Source organism: Gasterosteus aculeatus, chromosome 12 (genome assembly GCF_964276395.1).
Source record: "Gasterosteus aculeatus chromosome 12, fGasAcu3.hap1.1, whole genome shotgun sequence".
NCBI lineage: Eukaryota > Metazoa > Chordata > Actinopteri > Perciformes > Gasterosteidae > Gasterosteus > Gasterosteus aculeatus.
The window spans coordinates 4267249-4285912 of record NC_135700.1 but is presented as its reverse complement, the minus strand read 5'-3'; the positions used below and the strand labels follow the sequence as shown (position 1 = coordinate 4285912).

Below are 18664 nucleotides of genomic sequence, written 5' to 3'. Positions count from 1 at the left end.
TTGAATTTCAGTCTGATTCCCTAAGCCAATGGATTTTGGTTTGGGTGCTTGTTGTTAACACAAACAAAACTGATTTGAGCAATAAAAATACGTTGGTAAATATCCCACTTTTTTCACCATTTGGAAGCTTTTAAAAAGACTGACTAAAAGACGCCATCATTCAGCCTCGTGCGACTGTGACGTAGAGGAGCACCGTAAAGTTCACTTTTTACCTCTGGTGATTGCATTAAGGCTTCAGTGATAATTCTGTGATAAGTGTCGTTCTTGTGACCAACAAGTAAGTATATCACCAATAGCATTGGCTAACAATCCACTTACCCATCTGCCTGGTCAGGTTTCTGCCCCCCCAACAGTTTTAGGGTGATATTGCAGTGTTATAAGACCTCACCAATGGTTTAATAGATGTTAGAAATATGGCTAAAACAAGATTGACTTCTGCCGAACTCCTCCCTGAGAATAACTCTCTTATTCATTGAGCAATTTAATGATAATCCCAATGGCTGCTGAGATCACCATCATCGATTTGTTCGGACAAAATGTTTCCATTGAACTATCCCATTCAAATAAACAAAGAAAACACAGAGATATAAAGCTTCCATTGACCAACGTGTCATAATCCTGATAACTTATAGTCATTTCACCAAAATACAAAATACTTTCAGTTGGAAGCGCTTGATTTGATGTGCAGCAGTGCTGGCTAAGACTGAAGCACTCACTTTTAACGTCAAAACCGTGACTCAGATTCATATTTGATTAATAGCGCGGCCCTAGTTATTCATGCACCTTTAACTACTGAATGTTTCTGGCAGTTCCAGTTCAGTTCCTCCAAACAGTCAGCCCCGTGAAGACGTTAGCTGTGAGCTAGCGACCGACGTGCTCACTCACAGTGGGATTGCTGGGTTTCTGTGGGTGCCCACGGTTCATTTGTACACTTTTACCACTGAATGCTTTCTGAAAGCCGTCCGCTGCTTCTTAAAAATAGCCCCAAAGATGCAAGTTGTTCCAACTGTAGTGTGGAGGAAGCTGAGCGAGTGCTCCACCTCTACAGATCAACCAGGTTCTCTGCTGAATATTGTCGCCTACATGCAGCACGCAGGAGGGACTGAAATAACCCGTTGTGCCCTCTCTGAGTGGTACTAGATTTCTGCAGCGTGCTAGAGGAAAGGATGGGGGCCACTTGTCTGAACTGGGTTTTTCAGCTCCAGAGTGATGAGGAACAGCTCTGCAGGATCACTAATGTACAGTAAATGTGATGGGTGGGTTGAATTGTTGAGTTATGCAAGGCTTTCAGCCCTCTGTAGTAGTGCAATACTTTGGCATGTTGCGTAACAGATTTGCCCTCCTCGCTCTTTCAATGTGGGCCCAACTATACTTCCGCTGTCCCCGTCCATTTCCATTCATGGCCTTTGACTTTGCATAGCAGTACTACTGCGACTAGCTCACCTCTTCAATAATTGGAAGGGCTATTTTTTGTTGGCAGTGAAGTACATGCTATTTTGGAGCAATGCCAATTTGAATAACTGCTGAATGGGACCATCTTAGTGGCTCTTCCCTTTGGTCGTGTTGAACGCAATCACAAAAATGGAATCAAAAAGCTTTTTACGGGCTGCTGTTGCTGTGCCCTGACATGACTGTCTGCTGTACATGTTTGCCTCCACCTGCGTAGCTTGGATTCCCAATCTGGGCAGGGTGCCGTTGAAGGGGTCAAACTTCATCCAAACAAGCGAATTTGGACTCGCACCAACTCAGGCAGATTTTCTCAGTGCCTTAAAGGGTCGGTGAACCCAAAATGCAAATAATAATAATAAGTTGACAGGAGTAAGTAAGCAAATATGCCCACTTACTCCTGTCAATTTATTCTTATCCGGTTTTGACATGTGGACTGTCAGTACTAAGTCATGACAGTGAGCATTCCCTCCAGGAGAAGCCTGTGGACAAATTTTCCACAATATGGCTTTGTTTTTTAAGACATTACTTCTCAGTTCTGAAGAGAGTTCAATGAAAAATATATTTTACAGATTTGGCTGAACCTTTAAATGTTTTTTGCCCTATCGGAGTGGGATGATCTGCCTAGCAGAATGTTTCTGCAGTATGTAATCTTCCCAGCAGTGTCTGGTAGCGGTTTGGGAGTCCGGATCACATGGTATTGCTGTCGAGATGAGCGAAGCCACAATCCTCCTCTTTTCCTTTCTGATGTTGGTGGATTAAAAACACGTTTCAAACATGTGCAAACATATGGCTTTTTATTTAATTGAAATTAATATTGAAACATTAAATCAAAGGAAATATGAACACCAATCAACATATGTCAGCTTAACTCCATTTTTTCTTTTTTACAAATCCGAACAACATACAAATGGGATCCTAAATCTGCTGCATTGCATTTAAATACCAAATGAAAACAAAAGGCACAATGCAGAGCAAAACCAGAACAAAACGCTGAAGTGAAATAATAACGTAACGAACCTCATGCAAGACCATTTTCATATTCTCTAACTTAACTTTCTCTTACGTCTTTCCTGCTCGTGTGCCAACCCTGCTAGCTTCAGATAGCTGAGTACATTGAATGAGCCTGCGTGAATGGGAATTACGTGTCAGCATAATTAACAGCCCAATAAGACACCATAGGGCGACTCGTCCTGCCCCATGAATCCTATTTTGAAGTCTTCCATAAAGGAAAATCCATAAGTCTTCATCAGCATCATTAACGGAAATAAGGGATCAAACTAGAGCTGAGGAAGGTGGAAAAATAACAACTGCTGTTTCTGCCCTTTCACCTGAGGATCGTACTGTCAACCAAATGAAGAAGAAGAAGTATGAAGAACGTATCGCTACACCCGGGGTTTAAATACCTAAAGGTTCATTTGCAGTTTGAGATATTCATGTTGAAATTCTAGTGTTGTCCGATAGCATCAATATTTAAATAAACGCTGAAATTAGAATTATATTAGCCTTCAGTCGGACGTGCAGGAAACACCGTAGTGTCATAAATAACATAGTTCTAATTATTTTGGAGTATTTTCAAATTTAAAATTACAGTTAAAATGACCAAAATATCTCATTTGTGACGAACCCAGGCGATGTAGAGTAATTGTACATGAACCCCAACTCAGGCCACTCGTAAATCGCGTACTTAGCTAAGAGAAAATAGGAGCAAAGTGGCAAATGTGGCATGTTCCTAAATCACTGGTACAAGTCACTTGACAACACAGCGTTCATGTGAGTGGGTCCTGCATGAGGTCCAGCGCACTTGTTCAGTGATTTAAAAAAAGAGAACGAAAAGAGGAACATGTGATGGGAGAGGTGAAATGAGCCTTTTTTATACAGTATATTTTTGGTTTCTTTCAAATAACAAATAACTCTATTCACAGAATATACAGTTCAATAAACATTTTGTTTACCAGTTTTTGTTTTTTTCCGGTGTGCTCACATGTTGGACAATTATTATCATTTTCTATTATTACTATTGTTATTTTCTATCAGTGTTTGACTCATTCACAGTACATGCTTCTAACCTCCAGACGCAGCATATCGTCCTGCTTATCGTCCAGTCAGTCAGGATACTGCAAGCAACCACACAAACAATACGATGCCTAAATCAAGTCTAGTCCCATGAGCAGGTTTCTTTACAAAAACACCATCAAAATCAAAATATTTCATTATACCGTGATCAATCAAAAACTGTTCTTTTATGTTTTATTTTGGTGAATTTGACCCTATTTTACAGATACAGAGCCCACCCATGAATACTGCTGACACAAATAAGATGGGATAAGACTGGGCGGCCCCATTTAATACTGCATACCCCTCACACATTATGAAAAGGTTTCTATACACACCTGTGGACTGAAAAATCTTTGGTCAACATTGGCAGTATGCAACAAGCAGAACAGTGAAGACAGATCATATATAACACAATACAATAACTTATTGGTCAAGCTCACAACACCATAGCTTTTCAACAAAGACTATTTTTCAAGAAAGGAAATATGTCGAGGTTACTTCACTACTGTTTTTGATCACATTATGCACAGCTTCACAGGTGTGATGTGAACATCTGACAACAAAAACACCAGAGAGAAAACAACTCCTATGATACTCAACTCTCACATGAACAACACGCAGACAGTCAAACAGAGACATCGTTAGAATCTTTAAAGTGGGCTGTAAGGCAAACCAACGCAGAGGACTCACTGACATTTAATCGTTGATGTGGGAACACAACCATCTAAAAGCAAGTTTTATTTGCCAATTAAAAATAAACTTCTAATTGTACTTTATTTTTCGCCCCCGAAAATATCACAGCTGGATATTTTAAAAAGTGCCAACTGGCGAGCCTTCTTTTAGGTGCCCAAACACATCGACAACGACAAAAATGACAATTACAACCCCAGGGTCACGTTGTCCCTACTCCTGCTCCGTGGCGGACCCGGAGCCAACGGCTAGGTTCCTGTGAAGGTTTGGGTTCTGGCTGTGGCGGTTCCTGCTTCGTACAGAAGAGAAGGACGTGTCGCAGCCGGGGACTTTACACTTGTGAAGCAGTCGCAGGTGGACGGTTTTGTAATGCGCTCTGAACGTGCCCTTGTTGCTGTAGACCTTTTGGCAGACGTGGCAGGTTATCGGAGACCCGCCCCCACCTCCCTGAAGCCCGCCTTGTCCTCCCCCGATGCAGCCCAGGGTCCTCCCGCCCGCGAGCACCAGCTCCTCGCGCCCCGGCCTCCCCGTGCCGAGTCCGTCGCAGCTTTCGTCGCTGTCCTCCATGTGGAGCGCCTCCTCGTCCTCCTCGACCCCTTCCTCGCTACCGCCGCCGTCTGAGTCCCAGGAAGAGCGGACACTGCCGCTGCCCCGGGGGGGGGCGGACGAGGAGGTGCTCAGGTCCAGCACTGCCCCATCCTCCCCATTTCCATCCCCCTCCCCTCCGCCCCCTAAAGCCTCCATGTCCGCTAAAGGAGACACCTCAGCACTGTTTGGTGCGGTGGACATTTTGCTCATTGGGAAGACCAGGCCCATGCGATTGTGTCCTCGGAAGATGACGGACGTCTGGCTGGTCGGGTCTCGATGGGGTAGATCCCGGTCTTGATAGTAGTCCAGAGTGGCCGGGTCTCTGTCTATACAGTGGGATGAGGGCAAGTATAGTGGGTTGGCTGGGCTGAATGAGTCTTTGGTTAGAAGCTTGTGGTGCAGGTTCAAATTTGCACTGTGTCTGTAGATAAAAAAAAAAAAAATGAATTAGGCACAGTGACCTTTATTTATTAATAAAAAAAGAAGAACAGACTGAGGACCTAAAACGCCAAAGCAATAAAAAAGAATGCAAGAATTTCTCTTTTCATTCATTCATATATATATATATTGTTTAGAGAGAATGTTTAATGAAACAAATACATATTAACAAGTCAAACGTTTCACACAATAATTGGCTTCCTTTTAAACAATGTCAATTCACGTGGGTGCATCACTTAAACCCCTCTACCCCGTCTCACGAGATACTGCTCAAATGATATTACAGCGCTTACACGGCCACCACGCTTGGAGCTAAGCACAGAAAAAGAAAATGATCAGAGTTGGAGGTCTTGATCAACGAGAGGACCGGCGGTACTTTCTGACGTCAGGACAGGCACAGGATGGATTTGTTTCCTTTTGGTCTTATTTGTTGAGATTTAGCAGCCGTAAAAGCTGCATATATTACAGTTTTTGTCTGTATTTATCTACAGACATGTGCACAGTTTACCCATATCCTGTGTGGACGGGCATCACCCTTTTTTTTTTTGCTGCGCAGATATTGCTGTTGCGTGAATGAGTACGACTCAAGCTTTGGGGGCCATTTCCTTTCTAAACAAACAGCGCTCTAGAATATCAACTCCGCCAGAAACGTTGCATATTTCAGCAGCCCGTGTTAGAGTAGCACATAATTGATGCCTCATTACTGGCACACAGGGTGTCTGCTAAGAGAAGCCATGAGGACAACGGAGTGAGCCGGTCGATTGATAAAAACAAACAGATCCCATTTGGCCCTCGCCCCCTCGGAAATCGAGGCGCTTTAATTAGTCAGCGATCCTGATTGCCCGTCCTCCCACAACACACGTCTGTTGAGTGCCTCTCACCTGTCTCGGCTCCTGCGGGAGGGGAAGGCAGCGTTGCAGCCGTCCACCGTGCACACGTGCATCTCCTTCAGGTGGACATTCTGGTAGTGCATTTTAACACTGTAGGGGTTCTTAAAGGTCTTACTGCAGATCTCACAGTGGTGTGGAAGGTCACCGTCGGGGTCGAGTTGGGAAAAGCCAGAGTTTCCGTAGTCGTCGACACAGCCGTCCGATGCCTCTCTCTCGCGGCCTACGAGCTGCAGAGCGCCGCCGTTGGACCGCTTGTGCTCGCCGTCATCCCACCCGAGCCGTGCGATCCTGTCAGTGTGTGCGTGATCCCCCTCTTCCCTCTCTTCACTGCCTTTGGGGGGCTGACAAAGGAAGTCGTCGTCACAGCGGTTCTCCATCAGTCTGTCCTCCAACGGGGAAGCTGTAGAGGAGAAGACCCCTGTTTGGTCTCGCGTTGGCTCGTCGTCTTTGTCCTCCCTCGCCGTCACTTCACGATCTAAAGGGAGGTCCAGGAGATGCTTGTGGACCTCCCTTTCTTTCTCCTCGCCAATGTGCCCTCCCCTCGTGTCCCTCTCGTCCACAGCTTGTCTTGTGCACACGCGCCGTTCTCCTCGAAGTCTGTCACACTCTTCTTCTACGCCTCGGCCCTGAAAAGGAGCCTCGTCCTCGGAGCCGCTCCCTTTATCTGCCAGCTCATCTCGCTCCACCATCTCCTTCTCTATCTTTATCGGCATGCTTGACTTGCGAGACTTTTTCTTTGGTACGGGGTCCGCCGCGCACGGTTCAGGGCCCGCCAGTGGTTTGATGGGCACAGAGGAGGACAACAGCGGAAGGGAGGGTAGCGTCCCTGGGGTGTTGGCGAGCTCTGCCGGGGTCACCAGGCTGCGGTAGAAAGGCAAGACTGGCTGCACCGTTTTCAGATTGGGGAAGAGGATGCCGCTCTGGCCCATGTTGGGGAAGGAGCTGCTGTGGAGCTTAGCGCCAGTGTCCACGTGGCTCACCATGTAGCTGGGCACTGACTTGTGGCTTTCTGCGGCGCAGACGGGGATGGGGATTCCATAATCAGGCCTCTTCTCCCCCGGGGAGCCCTCATCTCCCGACAAGCTGCCCCGGATGTCTTTGTCCCGGTTGTTACGGTTCATGGGCATGTGCAGCCGTGGGTTTGGGTTGGCGCTGTGGCGATTGCGGCTGCGCAGGGAGCTGAAAACCATGTTGCAGCCATCGATGGTGCACTTGTGCTTGATCTTCAGATGCACTGCATTGTAGTGGATTTTCAGCGTGCCTTTGTCGTAAAATGTCTTCTCACAGGCGTTGCAGTACACCCGGCCTTTCTTCAGAGAGCACACGCCCCCGCTGCCCGCCGAGAGCCCCCCGCCGCCGCTCCCATTCCTTTCCAGGCAGCGCATCTTGCTCTCGGGCGACATCTGCGTTACGTCCGAGCTCATGGAGGGTGTGCACGGAGTCGAGGGGCCTTCCGAGTAGTTGTCGCTCGTGGAGAAGTCCTCCGCCTCAATCTTTGTAGTGGTGGAGATGATGTCCATTTTCCTGTCTCCGCTCCGGTCCAGATCAGCAGTGAATGAGACGGCGCCCGATCCGAGCAGGCTGCTCTCGGGGGGGTGCGAAAGAGTGAGGGGGTTATCCCTCCCCGGGCCGTCACAGCTTTGATCGTCTCGCCTGTGGCTTTGCTGCTCCACTGACCCGCGGCATGGCTGCTGGTGCTGCGGGTACTGCGGCGCTCCTGCCGGGGAGCCCAGGAAGGGTGCAGGAACGGAGCCCAGCAGCTGGAAGGGCAGCATGAACGCCATGCTGTTGACAAAGTTCTCAAAGTGGTGCATGCTACTGCTGCTCAGTTTATCGATTTTGGCCGGCGAGAGGTTGGCGGCGGCGCGAGGCGTGTTGCGCTCGATGAAGGTGCGGATGTCAGAGTTGGTGCGGGTGCTAGGAACCAACACAGCCTGGCCCTCCTTGTCCTGCAGAGCCATCAGCTCCACTATGGACTTCGTCTCGCCGAAACGCAAAAACTGCTGCAGTGTGGCGATCTCCTCCTCGAAAGTCATGATGGCCCAACGGTCCAGTACCTTACCGGCTACATCCTGCACAGGGGGCGGGAAGAAGGGGGAGGAGGCGGGTGTATGAAATACATTGGGAAGGAGAGGGGAAGAGAAAGAAGGGAGAGAGCAATTTCATCATTAGCATTATAAATGTCTGTTGGGTTGCTCATACATATTCACACAGTGGGTTACATGACACACCCCATGAAGCAGACTGGCAGGGCGGCTAAATGAAGGAATCAGATTGAGCGTTAATACGTGCGGGCAGCGCAGAATCCTGAGAGCCCTCATTACACCGACTCCCAGTGTTTCATCTCCTAGGTCATTTCTCTTCATTTAGATCATGTGGATTTACTTGCATGCATCGAGGCATATTAGCAAACACATACAAAGGCGTGCACACCAATCACAGAGGGTGATCACAGGGCGGTTCACATTGATCAAGTGGGTCCTCTCTCCCGTCGCCCGGCAGTAATCACATGTGAGTTTGGGTGTCTTTGAAAGGGAAAGAGCGGCTTCGTGCCGTAACCGTGTTTAATATTTCATCACAGAGCATTCATCGGGCGCCTGTCGAGGATTCTGACTCTACGTTCGCAATTAGATGAGCTAACATGAATTAAGCGCGCCCCGACTTGAATACTTGATGATGTACTAATCGAACTGAGAGCGCGCGCTGACATGGTGCCTGCAGCCCAGGCCTTGGCTTCAGCTTGAGAGGAAATCTCAAGCAAAATAAATAAGATTTACAAATCCACCAAGTTCTGAGACCTCCCCGAGCCGGTTGTACCACAGCAACCAGCGTGGGTACCAAGGGGGTTCATGGCATTGGTCGCTACATGTCATCCCTAGTCTCCTCTACCATGCTTTCATGACCAGTCTCCTCCCTCTTCCTCCCTTGAGGATTGATATGAATCTTATGGCTATGTATGAATAGCAGAGTCACAATGTGTTCAACTGGCATTACATTAGTAAATACATTTCCTTTTAGACTTGATACAATACGTTTACTTTTTGCTAACTAATCTAATACTGGCATTAGAAAGCAAGTTTAGAGCACTTTTATCTCCCTCTCAGACAGTAAATGAGCGTATTTTCCAAAATCTTTCCCTATTTTCGCCTTGAAGGGTTCAGAAACCCGTGTGGGGTGTTATCAGAACTGTCGAAAAACACACACATACATACACCCCCCCCCCACACAGCTCACCTGGAGGACGTATCCACGTATGTAGTCCTGCAGGGTCCAGTCCAGTGCGTTGAGGATCTGGATGACCTCCTCTTGCTTGAGCACAGAGAACAGACGGTCCAGGAGGATCTTGAGGCGGATGGGGACGGCCTGGGTGCCGTACAGCATCAGGCTGCAGATATCGAACACCACGTTGGAGTGCACAATCTCCACCTGGCTGCTCTGGTACATGTGGTGGACCTTCAGTTTACTCAGGGCTGCAATACAACACAGCCGACTTGACTTGATTAGATTGCATCTATGTAAGGTCATTCATGTAAGCGATGCTGAAAAAATAAACCACAATATATACACCAATATCTGATCTTGGAGCAGCGAAGTCTTACCGTGCGCCACCCAGCCATGCTTGCAGTTCTCGCACTGCCTCCTCTTCAGCTTCCCAGGCTTGAAGCTGTCACAGTTACAGTTCACCAAAGTGCAGCAGATCGCCTGTCAACACAAAGAGGGACACTGTTTTTTCTCTTCTTTTAATGAGCGCCAACACACAAAACAATATATTCCCTGTTTTTACAACCCACGGTACCACCCTTCGGCGGGAATTGGGACTTGCTGACGTCTTTCAGAACCTGATCACCATAAATTTCCCCGCCGGATCTTTTCTCCTTCTTTCTTTTTCAATACTTTTACGAAGCAGCGGATGCTTCTGTCGTCTGAATTATGCAAACCGAAGTGTCTTTTTAAGGGGGCTGCAACTTTTCAGAGAATTCAAATATTTGGACCAAATGTATCGAAAAAGGTTGACTTTCTATTTCTAGAAGATATGGATTTTTTTCTGTTATGCCTTTAAAAATTAAAGGTAGAATATCTCCAGATGGCCACATTTGTATGCGTCCCAGAATTGCAGCATGACAGAAATAATACAGTGACTGTGCAGTGTGTGTCTGAGGGGGTGTGGGGGGGGGGAGTAGTGCTGCAGGGCCGGTCCTATCTACAGTACGCCTAACAAAAGGTCTCGGACACACCTGGACCACCAAAACCCTCCCAATCAATCAATGCCTAAGGCAGACACACACACACACACACACACACACACACACACACAGGGGTCAAGGGACTCTGTCCATTAGCTCGTCTGCTAATGGCTTTTTATCTTTTCAGGATCAACGTGCAGAAAAGCAGAGTGAGTGGACACAGAGACAAGAGGGGAGTGAATGGCCCTAATGAGTCCGGTTTAGTGGGGAGCTGCTGACTCGGCAGCGGAGAGGACTCCAGCGCTCTGTTTCGCTAGAAATGTCTCCGGGTCTTTCCGCCTTGGACAGAATCAACCCTTTACGCACTAGGAGCCGCGCATGAAGCATCATCAGATTTAGGATCAAAGACGCTGCGCTACACGCTGAAAACCTCAGAGTGGCTGTGCTACGCCGCCTCTCTCCCCCTCCGCATCTATAATGCATGATCAGCGAGGCTTCGGTATACATGAGCGGCATGCTTAGCTCCTTGCTGGAGATCACTGCCTCTCCACGGGCGCAGGGGGGGGGGATGCCAAGTGTGGGTGGGTGGATGGGACCTCCTCCTCCTCCTCCTCCTCCTCATCATTTAGTCAGCCGCTTGGCTTCTGCGCTCGAGGCTGGGCTCGTCCTTGAGGTTTGGCGTTGCGTTGTTCCACCTTACAATAACCTCTGCTCATTAGGACGGATAAAGTGACCCGAGATGAGGGCGGGCGGGCGGGCGGGCGGCAGCTAGCTGGCCTTGAAACAGCTACCAAGCCTCGGTCCCGTGACATCCGTCTGCTTCTCTCTCTCTCGCCCTCTGTGTCAGTTTTGTGTCCGGCCTGCTACCTCGGTCCTGCTCTGGACAGTGACGGGGTGTAAACCCCCCCCCCCCCCCAAAAAAAACGCCCTTTTGCTCGTCTCTCAGCGACATAATCCCATCATTACAGAGCACGGGGAACCAACATGGCCCAATTAGGCTAATCCCAGCCCACTGTGGGTGCACGCACACCTCCTTCTGCTGCTCCCCCTAATATACATCTCAATCAGGTGCCCCCTGCGCGCTCACCAGCCTGTAACACACACACACACACGCACGCACACACACATTCCTATGCACAGCGTGCTCTGGGTCGTTTATCTTGATTAGCAATTCATTTTTTGAGTTCCTGAAAAGAAGACGAAGAAGAAGAAGAAGAAAGGGGAAAAGAGGGAGAAGAAGAAGCACTATGGCAGCGCGGGGCGGAGCACGGCTCGGTGACCGAGCCTCCCACCATCTTTCTCTCCCCCCGTTGTCACAACAAAGCCCCGGCTGTTCGCACGCATCGCCGAAGCCGATGACAAGAAGACTAATTGCACAAAATGATGCTGCTGGGTCAGTGGAGCCCGAAGCTGACGCGGCGTCGCTTTTTTTTCTTCATATCAGTGATGTTTAACAGTGTGGCCACACGTCGACCCCCCCGTCACCTCCACCCACACCTCCGGCACACCGCGCTCACACATCGCTGCAATTAGCATCGGGCTCCGTTCATCTATTCTACAGCATAAGAGTGTTAGAATAAGGGAGGTCTTCATTGAAGCAGCAACAAATATTTCTCATAACACTGGTAAAAATAAATATTTGACAGAATATTCAGTTTTTTTCGTTAGCATAGATATCGCTTTTTAGGACAATAAATGTGGACACATACTACAACAGAGGTAGTGCAGCTTGAGTTAAGCCTTAACGCTGAGTGTATTAATGAGATCCAGTGTTTGCGAACAATATTGACCTTTAGAAAAATAAAACTACATGTGTGAAGCACTATCTGCAAATCTTTTTTTCCGTTTTTTGTGAAGTGAAAGTGAAAGCTTATTCAGTCTCCCCGTGGACATCTTTATGGTGGACACCGTCCCTCAGCGCCGGCCCACTTGTTGGACTGTGCACTCAGGGGCCGGGCTGTGCAGGACGCGGAGACGGAGGTCGTGGCGGGGGGGTTAAAGAGAGGGAAGGCGAGGTTAAGAAAAGAAGGCAGAGACTAAATTAAAATGCAGTCCGTGTGTGTGTGTGTGTGTAAAGAACCTCGATGCGCCTACGATGTTTTCAGGTGAAAGGTAACATGAACTCGTTATATTCATATTGCAAATTTAGCTGTTTGCTGATGTATAACAATTTAATAATGTAGTTTCAGAAATGATCACAGTTCATTATATACAAGTTACAGTGACGATGAAAAAGGTTCTACGTCTAGAACAGGAGTGAGTAGAGCTGCTCCGCTTGATCAGTAATAGTGTTTCATTTCAATTGAAACCAGATTTATTTTAAAGGGGAACGATACATTTGTTTCGGTTTCATATTTATTCTCATTACTACCTGCCGGATCTTTCTCACTGTTACGGTTCATCTTGTGAAAACACGGCAATTAGTTGAATTAAATCTCCACCATTCCAGCTGCTAAACTTTAACAGGTAGCAGCTGAAATGGTTGGTTGGGTTGTTTTTGGTTTAAAAGTTTGTTTTTTGCTCAACCGTGTTGCTGTTTGAAGATGTTGAAGTGGCTCCTCACCCGCATGCCAAACGGGCCTGTTATTTACAGCAGCTCGACCGATTTACGTTTTAGTCACTGACTATTCGGCCTTCGATCGGTTGCTGAGGAGCCCGATGCTCGGATGGCAATTGACTCACATCCGGATGCTTTCAGGAGAAGAGCCGTCTTGTGATACGTAGTCACACGCGGTCCTGATCATGGGAGAAAAATGCGTTTTCTTTTTCTTTCTAAACATTTTATTGAGGGTTTTTTTTCACAGCAAAGAAAAACAATTCCATTTTTCCAAAATGCACTTTGCCTGTATGGACGGCATAAAGTCAGTAGACACCTCATACCAAATAAGTATCTGACCCCTGATCTGTGTGGTGACCTGTAGATACACAATGTGTGGATATATTATGGAAAAATATGTTCATCGCGTATCGTCGTCATTCCACCTCGTTTTTCTCACACACACAGAAGAGAAAACGCATGAAATCCTGTAGACGTCCTGAAGAGTCTCGGGGCTTTAGAGACTCAGCGGAGGCAAACAGCTGCTCGGACAGAGACGGATGGGACGGACGGGGACTCGCCGGCTTAATGTGCTGGAAAAACGAATCAATTAGCAGCAGCCCGCCACAAAGTGACACTCAATGGGGGAAGACGCGGTCGTGGTGCCAAAGAGAGAATAACAACCTGATGAGCAGCTCCGAGGAAGAGGAAGGGTGACGACGGCCAAGTGAGAGATCGCGATTTACCAGCAGCCATGAATCACTTTATGAGTCCGTTATGGCACAAGGGGAATAAAGCCAGCCGGAGTTTCCTTTGATGAAAACTACTAATGCATATTACTATGAACTAAACACACTAACTTTCCCACTCACTTTCCAGCACACACAATGGTCATGTAAATGGGTACAAATGGTTTGTTTTTGTATTGACCATGAACAAAGCAATTAGTTGCTATAGTTAATGGCATCTGTTGATTAACCAAGTTGTAGAACAGGAGGAGGAAAACAAACAAAAATTTTCACAAAAAAACACAAAAATTTTCTGTTTCTGTGGATTTTAAATTGTTGTTCAAATTGAAAGAATAAATATTAAAAGGACATATTAGACCGTAGGAGGTTGTCACGGACGCACTATTTCCTGCCTTTAAAAATGATGCATTCATTCACTCTAAAAACTCCAATTTGAGGGAAATATTTCATTAAAGAGTAACCTTTTCTCCTTTTTTCTCTGGAATTAAATTTTAAAAGGAGTTTGCGCTGAAACTTGGGGGCCAAAGTGAGATTGATTTTGGGAAAAAAACAAAAAAACGGGTTACCTTAATTTAGCACATGAAAAAACATGAAATAGACAATAAAAAGCAAACAGCCTGCTCAAGAAAAGACGAGCATTCACACACACACACACACACACACACACACACACACACACACACAAAGACAAGGGAAATAAATAACTCATCAGAGTCAGAACACACAGAAAACACTCAGGAATCTAGTGGGAGGACGTTGTTCTTGGTAACACTCCGATGTCCTGCTAATAACGCCGACCAACACCTGGGACCACATTAACTCCACGTGGCCCCACAGGCTCTGTGTGCGTGTGTGTGTGCGCGTGTGCGTGTGTGTGCGCAGCGCGGGCAAAAAGCACAGTCATGAATAAATCACGCCCTGGTCCAAGTTGTGTATGTGAGAGCGAGGCAGTAAAATGTTAATTGATGACAAGTGTTAGTTAGAGCGAGGTCAGGATACATGAGCCGCTCAGCGGGCGACGGGATTCGGGCCCCGGCTCCTGATTTAATGTCACTCCCCCCGAACAAAGAGGGGAGCACTTTCAACACACGGCCCCGGATAAAAACAGAAAGGTGACATTATACTTCTTACACACGGACCCTCGGCGCTCCATCGACTTCACGTCAGTCGTACTTCAAAGAATGAAATGAGTAAAATCACGAGCTCCTTTAACACAGCAGAGATCCACAAAAGGAGAAGACGAGCCCGAGAAGAAGCCGGCGAGTACAAGTAGTGACAGGCGGGTTTTGAGCCTATTAGGAGCCCATAGAGCCCAAAGACAGCGTGAACAACTCATTATTTCACACTCATCCGGCAGTCAATCACAATAAAGCACTTACACACACACACACACACACACACACACACACACACACACACACACACACACACACACACACACACACACACTGGTGCAAACAAAAAAGGTAACAAATCTTTACCTGAGTATCCATGAGAAAAAGACTGACTTCCTCAAAAGCAAAAGCCTTAAAAGAGAGTGAGCTTGTGTAGGGGAGAGGGGTGTCGGGGGGGGTGGGGGGGGAGGCGGAGGGACGAGCCAAAGTTGGGTTGGCTTCCCGGTGTATGTGTCTCCCCTTTAGAGGGGGAGTGTTTGGCTCAGAGAGGGAGTAAATGAGGGGAACATGTTAGTACACCCAGTCGCAGAGAGAGTTTGGCTCCCAGCTACGCTCTGATTAATATCAGATTCTCTCTCCCCCCCCCCCCCCCTCACCCCCTCATCCCCCATCTACCTCCCATCTACCTCCCATGCCTGCCTCCTGACAATCATGTCACATCTGGCTGACAAATCCTCACAAGCCTTTTGGTGGCAGCGCGGGGCGGACGCGAGGCTGCAGTGAGAGTGTGTGTGCGTCTAGTTGGGGGGTGTTTGGGGGTGTTTAGGGGGAGAGGGGGGGGGGGGCAAGCCGGGACCAGAGGGGCGCTTGGCAGCTCGAGGAGACGCTGAAGGGGGTAAAATGCTGGATCAGATACAAACACTGTGTCCCCCCCGTCATCCTTTCACGGATGGGCCATCATGAACCTAATGAAGCCGACGACGCTGGCAGGCTGCAGTCGCCCTGCTAACACACACACACACACACACACACACACACACACACACACACACACACACACACAGTCACACAGAGCATTGTGCGACGAGCAGGGGGTGTTTTCTGTGTGTGTTTGTGCCCTGCAGCACTAAAGGAGAACAGAGAGACGCCCACAGAAAGAGACGGACGTAGACAGAAGGAGACGAGAGAGGTAAAGAGAGAGGACATTAGTTTGTTAAAGGCGCACTCTACTCACATTTCTGTGTCGCACACACACATTGATGCACACTCACACACACACACACACACACACACACACACACACACACACACACACACACACACACACAGTAATGGTGTCACACAATAAAAAGCAACCTGTTAGAGGAGCATGAAATGTGCAAGAAAGACAGAAAAAAAGCCTCTTATTTGAAATGATGGCAGAATTGGATTAATTGAATTAATTTTTAATAATTGTATTTGAATTTATTTGTTATCTGTTATTATTAATAGTTAATATCTTTTTTAACATATTTTTAAACTATGCTAAAACAATGACTTTGCCTTGTCATATTTAATGTTCATTTAAAAATATTTAAGATTCCAAATCAGTGGATATTCATCTATTTTACATTGCTTTAAAATATATTGATAACAAATGTGTTTTTAATTACAAATTAGATAAATTGTACAAAACGTAAGGGCCTCTCAGTTTTTTTTATTCATAAATATAACAATGGGACAATTGTTAAGTAATACATGAAGTATTAAATAAGTAAGTGATGAAAATGCTCCTTTTCAGTCTGTTTTGTTTCCATGATCAGACAGCATCTGCTCCTCTTCTGCTTCATTCATTAATCGTGTGCTCATCTCAGATTGTTGTTAAAGCCTCCAGTCTGGACAATCTGCTCGTCTCTCTAGCAAATAAACTACAAGCGCTTCTCCGTCCACCGTTTGGCACAGATTCTACACACAAACACACCGTACACACTCCTGAGTGTGTTGCCGCTACCGACTGCCCCACTAAACACACAGCTCGGACAATTGTTGCATTACGTCCACGATGAGACATTGGGCTGCTCCTAAATCCCATTGGGAAGAGGCTACAGGAGGCAACTAGAGGCTACAGGAGGCAACTAGAGGCTACAAGAGGCTACAGGAGGCTACAGGAGGCAACTAGAGGCAACTAGAGGCTACAAGAGGCAACTAGAGGCTACAGGAGGCAACTAGAGGCTACAAGAGGCAACTAGAGGCTACAGGAGGCAACTAGAGGCTACAGGAGGCAACTAGAGGCTACAAGAGGCTACAGGAGGCAACTAGAGGCTACAAGAGGCTACAGGAGGCAACTAGAGGCTACAAGAGGTTACAGGAGGCAACTAGAGGCAACTAGAGGCTACATGAGGCTACATGAGGCTACAGAAGGATACAATAGGCTACATGAGGCTACGAGAGGGCGGGCTACAGGCAGCTGTATGGAGGACAGGCCAGGTGAGAACAGAAGCTTATTACTGTCTCTAAAACGAGGGTGAAAGTGGTGTTCAGGATAGAATATGCCTCGATATACAAGTGTTAAGTAATTCTGATTCTAAATCCAGAGGCTTGATTGGAATGAAATGCATGAAGCACACGTACAGAACATGGATTCAGAAGAGAGGACAAAAGAGAAATAAAGATTCGTTCACCACTGACTTTGACTTGTTGCTCTTTGGGAGTTGCCTCTGGATTCTTGGAAGGACAATCTCACTTTCAGTTCAAATCATTTAAAGCAAAGGAAGTATACAGAGAAGAGAAGCTGGCGCAAACTAGTGGTCCTATTATTATGTTCACTTATTCTTTGGTTACAGAATTCCTCATTTAAAAGTAAAAAATGCACATTGTTATAATAATTTAATCTGTTTGACTCAGAGAACTTTTAAAAGGCAACAATATTTCTCAAAAGAAAAGCATTCAGGGGGAAAATAATACTGCTTTTGTATTAATACAGAAACACCAAAACATCCAAAAATGTCCAACGCCACCCAGCTCTATTGATCCCAATGTAACAACTACTAAGAACACATCCCAAACACATCTGGACGCGCAGCACAACTGCACTCTACATCTGCACGTCTCTCATCAACGAACACACGTAATCCCACACAAACACAAAAACACTGCTCCTAAAAGTCTGAAATCCTTCCGCCTGTCACTCTGCTCCGTGTAAACTCCGTCCAGCTTGCCTTAGTTGAACACGTCGGCGTGAGCGAGCGCACACAAACCAGCAGGGAGGATCTCTTACCTCGGCCATTGTCATCTAGTCGGATGTTTCCAAGGAGACCGGTGAGTTTGCCATTCCCCGCGAGTCCCACAAAACAACTGCCTCCAACTCTCCCGTCCGCGCGGATACTAACGCAAAAGAGCCATCGCGCCCGGCAGCATCTCCTCCAACAGCACGGACACACATGCACTCTGTCGTCACACACACACGCACACACACACACTGAAACACCACACCACCAAAAAAAGAGAAGTAGTAGTCACTGTGCTTTTACTCTCATGGCACAGATGCAGACACACACACACACACACACGCACCTCCTCTGCTTTCTCCCCTCTAATGTTGCCGTGGACTGGCTCTAAACTACTCAAGATGTTCAGTGTGTGTGTGTGTGTGTGTGTGTGTGTGTGTTGAAACTGGGCACAGGGGATTGGAATGAGATCCTCCCACTCTGCATTCTCACCTCAGGAGCTGCCTGCTCCCTCCCTAGCCTGCACACACACACACACACACACACACACACACACACACACACACACACACACACACACACACACGTGTGCGCGTCTCTACCCCCTCGGAGTCACAGGGCAGTCCCCTCACAGCTGGCTGGAAGAGGGCATGACACTCATCTTTCACAGAGATTTGATCAAAAGGAATCACAAAGGCTGGAGGCTCTCCTAATGCAGTCAGGGGAGACTCTGCCTCGATCCCCTCGCTCGCTCGCTCCCTGTC

The 18664-nt window shown here is 47.3% G+C and overlaps 1 protein-coding gene across 2 annotated transcripts; it reads right to left on the bottom strand.

Moving 5' to 3' along the window:
• Positions 1 to 2226: 2226 nt before the first annotated feature.
• Positions 2227 to 18305, bottom strand: bnc1 (basonuclin zinc finger protein 1). Of its 2 annotated transcripts, none has more exons than XM_040163335.2 (5): positions 17951 to 18305; positions 9710 to 9812; positions 9345 to 9580; positions 6102 to 8182; positions 2227 to 5203 (listed from the first exon to the last, which is right to left on the bottom strand). In XM_040163335.2, exons 1-5 carry the CDS (start codon positions 17963 to 17965, stop codon positions 4408 to 4410), a joined length of 3231 nt encoding a protein of 1076 aa, XP_040019269.2. In that variant the 5' UTR covers positions 17966 to 18305; the 3' UTR covers positions 2227 to 4407. The 2 variants fall into 2 exon arrangements, with proteins under 2 accessions (XP_040019269.2, XP_077941403.1); XM_078085277.1 differs by lacking the exon at positions 17951 to 18305 and adding an exon at positions 15061 to 15271.
• Between the last annotated feature and the right edge of the window lie 359 nt (positions 18306 to 18664).

Coding starts and splice junctions, on each gene's coding strand:
- bnc1 (XM_040163335.2), bottom strand. Junction 9,581..9,709: donor GCATGGCTGGGTGGCGCACG/GTAAGACTTCGC, acceptor GTTGTATTGCAG/CCCTGAGTAAACTGAAGGTC. Junction 8,183..9,344: donor TACGTGGATACGTCCTCCAG/GTGAGCTGTGTG, acceptor CCCCCTGTGCAG/GATGTAGCCGGTAAGGTACT.